This window comes from Gekko japonicus, unplaced genomic scaffold (genome assembly GCF_001447785.1).
Source record: "Gekko japonicus isolate JY-2015 unplaced genomic scaffold, Gekko_japonicus_V1.1 scaffold1388, whole genome shotgun sequence".
NCBI lineage: Eukaryota > Metazoa > Chordata > Lepidosauria > Squamata > Gekkonidae > Gekko > Gekko japonicus.
Genome location: NW_015164228.1, coordinates 55,200 through 64,507, shown reverse-complemented (window position 1 = coordinate 64,507; position 9,308 = coordinate 55,200). Strand labels below are relative to the sequence as shown.

The 9,308-nt window shown below is 49.9% G+C and overlaps 1 protein-coding gene across 2 annotated transcripts; it reads right to left on the bottom strand.

Annotated features, from left to right (window-relative positions):
• Positions 1-4,397: 4,397 nt before the first annotated feature.
• On the bottom strand, positions 4,398-9,017 carry PSENEN (presenilin enhancer gamma secretase subunit). Of its 2 annotated transcripts, XM_015408580.1 has the most exons (4): positions 8,954-9,017; positions 8,631-8,762; positions 6,897-7,001; positions 4,398-4,769 (listed from the first exon to the last, which is right to left on the bottom strand). In XM_015408580.1, the coding sequence occupies exons 2-4, from the start codon at positions 8,689-8,691 to the stop codon at positions 4,630-4,632; spliced, it is 306 nt and encodes a 101-aa protein (XP_015264066.1). In that variant the 5' UTR covers positions 8,692-8,762; positions 8,954-9,017; the 3' UTR covers positions 4,398-4,629. The 2 variants fall into 2 exon arrangements, with proteins under 2 accessions (XP_015264066.1, XP_015264065.1); XM_015408579.1 differs by lacking the exon at positions 8,954-9,017 and having other exon boundaries at positions 8,631-8,927.
• Positions 9,018-9,308: the final 291 nt, after the last annotated feature.

Sequence of the window (9,308 nt, the reverse complement as noted above, 5' to 3'; positions counted from 1 at the left end):
TGTAAACTTGATGGGAAATCCAAAATTATGAAAAAAAAAATACATTACAGAAATGGTATCTTCCATGTCCTCCATTAGTTCATATTTTTTCTTCACTACATATGCATGTTGATCAAGTACAATGTATCATGATGGTTACTAGAGCCACTTTGGTATAGTGATTAAGAGTGCAGACTAATATGAGAGAACTGGGTTTGATTTCCTACTCCTCCACATGCGGCTGCTGGTGTGACCTTGGGTCAGTTACAAGTTCTTTCAGAGCTGTTCTCTCAAGGGCAGTCCTCAAAAGAGCTCTCTCAGCCCCACCTACCTCACAGGATGTTTGTTGTGGGGAGGGGAAAGGAGATTGTAAACTGCTCTGAGACTCCAAGTGAAGGGCGGGGTATAAATCCAATCTCTTTTTCTGGAGTGAGTTTCTTGGAATCTTAGGGGGGTTTAGAGGGAGTCATGGAGAAGAAGAGGGCAGTCAAAGGTTGGCATGTAACCTCCATACACTAAGGCCGTGAATGTTGGAATGCTGATTGCTTGGGGTCCATAGTGGGGGAAGCTGCACCCTTTGTGTGATGTTTGTTGGCTTCTCAAAAACATCTGGTTAGCCACTGCGGATAAGGGAATGCTGAACTAAGATGGGCACCAAAATACCCCCTTGGGCTAGGCCTGGCTGGGTCACCGTGCCAAGTATATTTGGACTTGTGGGTCCCCATAAAAAGGCTGGGAATCACTGCAACAGAGAAAGAGCTGTGTGCACTGCAAACTTTTATTGAAGGTCACAGAAGAGGGAAAGCAGATAACAAATGTGCCGTTTCACAGGCAGATAGAATTTCAGAGGACAGGGGGCAGGGAGGTAACGGGTGGATGCCTTGAGAGCTGCACTGTCTACAGGCCCAGAGGTCTGAGAAACCCAGCTTAGGGCAGGGCTATTTTTGGGCAGGAACGCACAGGAACGGAGTTCCGGCTGGCTCCTGAGTTGGCCACACCCAGCAGGAACTCATTAGCATAATAGGCCACACCCAACAGCAGGAACTCATTAGGATTGGCTACATTAGGGGTGTGTGGCCTAACATGCAAAGGAGTTCCTGCTACAAAAAAGGCCCTGGGTTTTGACAACAAACAAGGTCAACAGAATAACAAGCAAAAGGTGGGTGTGGCTGGATGACCACACTTCTGGTAACATGGGGTGTGGCCTAATGTGCTAATGAGCTGTGCTGTCAGGGGTGTGGCCTAATATGCTAATGGGCTGTGCTGTTGGGTGTGGCCTATTATGCTAATGAGTTCCTGCTGGGCTTTTTCTACAAAAAAAGCCCTGGCCAGTAGCAATGCCTTTTTCAAAGCAGCTGCCATCAATAGGACTTCACAGGGTTATGTACCGTCAACCCCCCATTCACACAAACGCCATTTAAAACAAACAAACACATCCCATTTCCTCTGCTTGTACAGAGTGAAGAGAACTGGCTGGAAGCCTCAATCAACAGTGCTGCAGCCCTCTAAAAGCAGATGTTAGAGGCCCTGACCTGGATAGCTCAGGCAAGCCTGATCTCATAATTCCTTGGAAGCTAAGCAGGGTTAACTCTGGCAAGTACTTGGATGGGAGACATCCCTGGAATACCGGAGGTGGGAGGTGGGGGCAGGCTTTATTCAGCCACGTCTCTCAATAGCAGGGGCCTAGTAGGGGCCAGTCACCAGAGGTCACCATGACTTCCAGGTGCATACACACACTGTTATGTATGTAATGTAATGTAATGAAATTAATGTACTGAGCTTGAAATCCTGAAAGGTATTGTAAATAGACCTATCAGAACAAAGGAAGTTCTGGAGGGAAGATAAATGATTGGCCTTTATGTACAGTATGTGATTGGACCTTAGCTGACATGTGGGCGTGGCTTGCCAAGCCCGGACAGTTTAAAAAGGAGCCTGTTGCTCCATTGATTTGTCTCGTTCTGGTTCTTCTGATTTCGTGTTCAATAAAGCTGTTAATCACTGTTCACCTGCTGTCCGTCTCATATCTAACACACACACATGAAAAATACAAAAACAACAACAAAAAAGCCCCCCACAGATGTTATGGGGGTATGAAATGGGGGGGGGGTGTATACCAGGGGTCCCCAACCTTTTTGAGTCTGTGGGCATCTTTGGGATTCTGACACAGTGGGCACAGCCACAAAATGGCTGCCACCGGGGACAGAGCCAGCCCCCTCCAAAATGGCTGCCACAGCTTAGCTTCAGTAACCGAGAGAAGATTCGGTGCTGTGGTGGCAGCCGCCACCAAAGCAACGATTTTCAAAAATCTCCACAGCCAATCAAATCTCCAACGGCCCATCAGCTTTGCATGACGAAAGCCCCACTCACTTTCTAAAAACACTTAATGGGCGCCAGGAAAGGTCATGAGGGGCGGCATGCTGCCTTTGGACACCACATTGGGAACACTTAGCATACGCTACGGTACCACTTGGTTAACTCAGTGGTACTTTAAATAGGCCTTTTCATAGCTGCTGGGGAATTCCTGCATGCAGGAGACCCAGTTGCAAATCCCCTCTGCAATGGATGCTCCCCGGATTGCCTTCACGGGCTAGCATGGCGTGCACACACACCCAGCACTTGGTCTGTAAACTTCATGATCAAAGGAGGACGACACAAACCTGTGCCTGTCTTTTGTTGGGGTGGGGGGCGCAGGGTGTGGCTCCACCAGGTTGTCTTTGCTCATACCCTTTAGCGGTTGACATGGCAACGCCACACAGTGCTGGAACCTCCCACCCTGATGGCACCAACTCAAAAGTGAACCACCTGATTCGTGAGCAACTAAACGCCATGCCCATCCTGGGGTGGGGACACTGAGAAACCCCCAAGTGTCAGCCCCCCCCCCCATTTCCCTAGCACCGCAACAAAGTGGATTTTATTCTTCTGCTAGGAAATCGGGCTCGAGCCTGAATGTCCGTTTATTCGCACCCCGTTTTCCTGTGCTCAGTAAATCCTAGTCATTCCTCTCATCGTAGGTGATGCTCAGTCGGCCTGTCAGTGCTGCTGCTGCTGCTGCTCTAACTAGCTCTGTGCAATCCAAAGGGGTGTGTGTGGGACGGGGTGGGACCTTGGCCATTAAAGCAGGTAGAGAGACAGCTCGAGCTCCTTCCCAGAGCATTATTCTGAGGTGCAGAAACAGTTCCAGCCTGCTTGCTTGGTAAACTGCAGACAAGGCACCCAAGGCTCGTTTTGGAAGCTGGATTGCTGTGTGTCACAGGCGCACAGCCTGCCTTGTGGAGGATGAGGAAAACCGAGAACGAAAGCCGAACGGTAAATCATAGTGTCTGCAGAGGTTGTTCCAGGCAACTATGCAGTTTTTCGGCAAAGGAGAACCAGGTAGGAATAAGCAGTCCCTTCGTTCTGGGCAGGCATGGTAACACCCCTTTCCTTGAGCTGAGCAGGTCCAGCTTTATTTAGTTTTAGAATGTTCTGGAATTTGCTCTACACATGCGCAAGGCCCCAGGGGTGTGCCTACAGAGAGACCGTGAAGGAGGAATCTCCCCACTGATCCTACCCCCTTGTCAAGACAGAGACCATCTTACAGGAATCTTCTAGTCTGTTCCAGATGAAGCTATGCAGTTCCATGAATTAACTCCACTGTTCTACACAGTTCCTGGATTTACTGCAGGTGCTGTTCACCTCCCACGCTAGCAGATATTAGGCAAGGTCGTCTATCCAAGCCTATTAATTAGTCTCACACAGTACAGCTGTGGATCTGAGATAGGAAGATGAAGAGTTGGATTTATACCCCGCCCTTCACTTGGGAGTCTCAGAGCAGCTTACAGTCCCCTTCCTCTCCCCCAACAAACACCCTGTGAGGTAGGTGGGGCTGAGAGAGCTCTGAGAGAACTGTGACTGACCCACTGTCACCCAGCTAGCTTCGTGTGGAATCAAACCTGGTTCTCCAGATTCAAGTCCGCCACTCTTAACCCCTACACCAAACTGGCTCTGTCACCTGGAAGGTTCCATGGACACTGTCCTGTGATTGGCTGAGGAAGTCAGGCGGCCATGGCCTTCAGCCTTCTATAAATATAGCCAGTGTGAAGAAGTGTTACCTCTTAGTTACCATTTCTGTTCCATGCCACCAAGAAGACACCTGTATTATGCTCAAGGGCTCTTTGCTTCCAGAACCAACTGCGCTGTGTTAGGATTCCCGTTAAGAGACAGCTAGTTAGCTTTCTTGTTTTTTCTGTGCATTTTTACTGCCGTTGAACTACATGTCTTCTTTTTAAACCTTTTTCTTGAATTTCCCCCCCAATAAAAATCTATTTTGCTGTAATGTGTGAGCATGTGTTGCTGGAGGAGTTGCTGGGACCAAACCCGGGTACAGCCTTGACACCTCCTTTCTCCCCAAAGCACCACACCGTAAGCAAACAGGAGGTGGAGAATCCCATATTTATTGACCGCTTCTGCCAATAGCCTGTAGTGGGGTACGCCGGATGGAGGATCCCGGGGAATGCTGAGAGGCAGCCCCTCCCCAGTTTGCCACAAGACGATGCCGGGCTAGTTCCGTAGAAGGGGGAAGTCAGGATGACTGCTGCCCGGCCGCCCAGGAAGTCCATTGGAAAAAGAGTTAGAAGGTTCCCGCTGGCGATCAGCAAGAGAAGAGACTCCTCAGGGGGTACCAAGGGGGATGGTGAAGGAGAGGTAGTCGCCCATCTCGCCCCACCGCGCCCGGTGCGTCTGGTAGATGCTGATCCACGTGGTGAGCACAATCACCCAAAAGAGGAGGCCCACAGCCGAACGCTGGACATCTGGGGAAAGGAACAAGTCGAGGCGACGCCAAGAAGAAGAGGAAGAACGGTTGGTTGTTATACTCTGCTTTTCTCTACCCTAAGGAGTCTCAAAGCGGCTTACAATCACCTTCCCATCCCCTCCCCACAACAGGCATCTTGTGAGGTAGATGGGGCTGAGAGCTCTGTGACTGGCTGAGGGTCACCCCTCAGTTTGGTGTAGTGGTTAAGTGCGCGGACTCTAATCTGGGAGAACCGGGTTTGATTCCCCACTCCTCCACTTGCACCTGTTGATGTGACCTTGGGTCAGTCACAAGCTCTGGCACAGCTGTCCTCGAAAAAGAGCAGTTTGAGTTCTCTCAGCCCCACCCACCTCACAGGGTGTCTGTTGTGGGGAGGGGAAGGGAAAGGAGTTTGTCAGCCGCTCTGAGACTCCAAGTGAAGGGCAGGGTATAAATCCAATCTCTTCTTCTTCACCCAGCAGGCCTCATGTGTCTCAGAGCGGCTTACAATCGCCTTCCCTTCCTCTCCCCACAACAGGCACCTTGTGAGGCAGGTGGGGCTGAGAGTTCTGAGAAAACTGTGACTGGCCCAGGGACACCCAGCAGGCCTCATGTGGAGGAGGAGTAGGGAATCAAACCCTGGTCTCCAGACTGGAGTCTTCCGCTCTTAACCACGACACCACACTGGCTCTCTGCTATGTTGATGTCAAGTCCCCCTTTCTCTCCCAGACATACCAGGGGAAGGCAGCCAAGCTCATCTAGGGTACACAGCCAACCCAATCATGCACTGTCCAAACCAGCAATCCTCGCAAAGCCTTTTGTTTATTTATGCTTACAGTCTGCCTTCCTCATAGGGAGTCAAGGCAGATTACAGAGTGAGCCAGTACAATCACAAAAAATGGGACATCCAATAACACATGCGCTAGGATTGATGTGGCAGCAGCTACAAGCTTGGATAGCTTTAAAAGAAGTTTGATAAACTCATGGGGGGAAAGAACTGTACTGACACCTATGAGCTATGTCAGCAAAACAGAACCTCCAGAGGAGAGCCAGCATGGTGTAGTGGTTAAGAGCAGTGGACTCTAATCTGAAGGACAGGGTTCGATTCCCCACTCCTCCTCCACATGAAGCCAGCAGGGTGACCTTGGGCCAGTCACAGCTCTCAGAGCTCTCTCGGCCCCAAAAAACAAGGCTAGCTCACCTCCTAGTGGTGCATAACGCAAAAAGAGCTAGAACTTCTGGCTGCCAGACAATCTTAGGATCTCCTGACTCTACTGCACCCACTGCCATATGATAACTAATTAAGAACCTCCGGGCTCAGAGACAGTATGCTTACTGAATACCATATTGGGGGAAGGGGGGGGGGAGAACAAAGGGGGTGCCTAAGCAAAAGCTGTCTCGCCCCCCAGCTGGTACCTTCATGTGCCACTTGTGGGCTTCCCAGAAGTGCTGCAGTATAGAGACCTTTGATTTGACTGAGCAGAGCCTCCCTCTTGTTCTTAAACATCCTGTTGCTTGCCAGTCCCATCATTTCCCCACCACCACCTGCACGCCCTTGTCCTGGATGACCCAGGCTAGTCTGATCTCGGAGGTTAAGGAGGGTCAGCCCTGGCCAGTGTTTGGATGGGAGACCACCAAGGAAGTCCAAGGTCACAAGGCAAAGGCAGGCAATGGCAAACCACCTGTTCCTCTGTGCCCTGCCATGGAAAACCCAGGCTAGCCTGATCTCATCCACTCTCAAAAGCTAAGCAGGATTGGATGGGAGACCCACCAAGAAGGTCTAGGGTTGCTACTAGGGTTGCCAAGTGGTCTTACCTTGCCCGGAGGGGGAGCCTCGCTGGGCTCCGGAAGCTCCTCGCCGGGCTTCGGGAGGTCCTTGTCGGCGCGTGCGCGCCACCAGCACGTCACAGAAGTGACGTGCTACGTTGCTCACGTTGGGGGCGTGGCCCAGATCGCTGCGGCGGAAATCGGTCCTCCAAAGCGGGGGTTTCCCCGCCCCCCGGCCCCACTTGGCAGCCCTAGTTGCTACGCAGACCGCCTCTGAACATCCCTTCCCTTGAAAACCCTACTGGGTCACCATAAGTCAGTTGCAACTTGATGGCCAAAAAACCCCCAAACCATGTGGACATACTAAGACATAACTCACAGCGTTTGATCTGCAGCTGCTCGGTGTATGCTGGTGCCAGGAAGGCTTCTCGGAAAAACCAGAAGACGTTCACCAGCCACAGGAAAGGAAGCAGAGCAAAGCCGCCTGGAACGATGGGAGTAAAGAAATCAATTGCTGGTCACCAGGGAATAAAAAGTAGAAAAGTAATGCCACAAACATTTACACAAACACTCACAGGTTTTTATTGCAACAAAAGTTCACAAGCCCCCTGCAAGCTGGCCTGAGTAGCAAATTTTAGGAAATGAATTTTCACACATACACACCCCCACACCAGCATGTTCCACTTCCCAAATGTACATTTCTGTGTTCCACCGTGCAACAAGGATAAGGTAAAATTTCCAGCCTGCCCTCCAATACAAATTGGTCTTGCCTTGCCCCAAAATAAATGCTAGATTGTAGTCTGAAGGCCTGGATGCATTTTACTACCTCTTTCTTTGGAAAAACAAAGAGATGGAATTTCTACTACTGTGTCCCCAGTTTTTGACAGAGGTTATACTGTGTCATAAGTATGGAGACAATACAATAAGCTATGCCTAAGTACTATATACCAAGAACTACAAGATACATTTATCTTCCAAACCCATCCTTTCTCTGCAGATGCCTGCAGTCATGGCTTCTTTCCACTTCTCCAAGATGCCTGTGTCTCCCTTAGATGTACACTCTCCAAGGATACCCAACTTTCGAAGTACTGCAGTTGCTATTATAGATTCCATCCCTAGTTGTGATCTCTTTCTCCCACTTGACTCCAACTGAATTTGTCTAACTGAATGGAAAGATGACTGAATAATGGCTTGAGCCACAGAGTAATCTGTTCCCAGTTTATGAGTACGTCAACATTTCACAAAAGGAACAGAGGCAAGTCTATGGTACCTTGGACATACTGATGATAGAGTCAGGATCAGACCAGAGAAGAACTCAACAATGAATGTGGTCAGACAGAGTCTCTCAGAACTAACAGGAACCTGTCTATTCCTATGATGGTTAAGAATAAGCTTCACTTGGTACAGAATGCTGCAGCCAGACTGGAGTGGATTGCAGGGGCTGTATCACTCTAGTCTTGTTCCAACTACAATTGCTCCCAGTTAACTTCTGGGTGCAATTAAAGGTGCTGATATTAATTTCTGGAGCTCTATATGGTTTGGTGCCAGCATACTTGACTTACTCCCAGATGAACCCAACCAACCAATCATTTTCAGGAGTCCTTCCTTAGGTGCCCTTGCCTTCTGAGGTTAGATGGGTGGCAATCCAAGAAACGGCTTTTGTGATCTGGACACCAGAATTACTGAATTCCCTTCTGCCAGCAAGTGAAGACTTCTCTTGTCTTTTCTGGTGTTCCAGAATGTTTTATTGTTTTGATCATTTGCCATCTTGAGGACTCTACACTGGGTTGACAAGCATCATAAAAACATTTTAAATAAATAAAATAACAAAACAGCTCAAGGTAAGCATGCTGCCATCACAGCGGCCAGAACTGCTGCGCCTCTAATGCTGACAAATGGAAACCCATAGTACGAACTACAAAGACATCAAGAAGCTCTGACTCGCTTTTCCCTCGGATCAGGCTCCAGTCCTATGCACACGTACCTACCTACCAGGAAGCACATACCGAGCTCAGCTGGCTTTAATTCAGATCAAACATGCAGTTTTTGAAAGTGGTGCGTGCGGTTTTAATTACTGCGGGTTGCCACTTCTGAGGCTTTAATTAGCACTCACCTAAGTAGTATTTCCTACAGAGGTTGAGTTTCTCCTCGTTGGACACTCGCTCCAGGTTCATGGTTGCGGCGCTCCTGCTGCCTTAGCCTCCCCCGCCCCCGAACTGGGGCAGCCAAAAGAGAGAAGCTGAGGCTGGAAAAGAGGAAGGAAATATGAATACTGGGGAGGGGCAAAACGCCGATGAAGAAGACCCTCCCGTGCCCCCCAACTCAGCTCGCGGCCATTCTCAGCCCTTTCCAAATCTCTGTTCTCTGCCCCCTCCCTTTCACCCCAACCAAAAAAGAGAAGACGCTCTAGGCGTCGTTGTACCCACAAAAACTCACCCCTCTAGCCTACTACTACTTCCTCAAACAGAGACCAAAACCGCAAAGGAGTCTGGGATTCGTAGTCAATCCCTTTCCCAAGGGATGCTGGGAAGCGTGGTGCCGCAGGGAGGGGCGGGACCCCTTCTCAAAGCATGCCGGGAATTCCTCTCGGACAGAGGCATGCCGGGTGCTGTGGTTTTTTTTGAGATGCGCGCCTAATGTCCCGCGCCGCGTTGCATGGTGGGAGCAGCAGTCAGGGCTGACGGCTCTCTCCCTGAGAGTTAACTAGGAAGGCGGCGTTGCTGAATCGAACTTAAAAAGGAAACCAAAATCTGCCGCTTCAAATGAACGGAATTATAGTGAAACCTTTGGG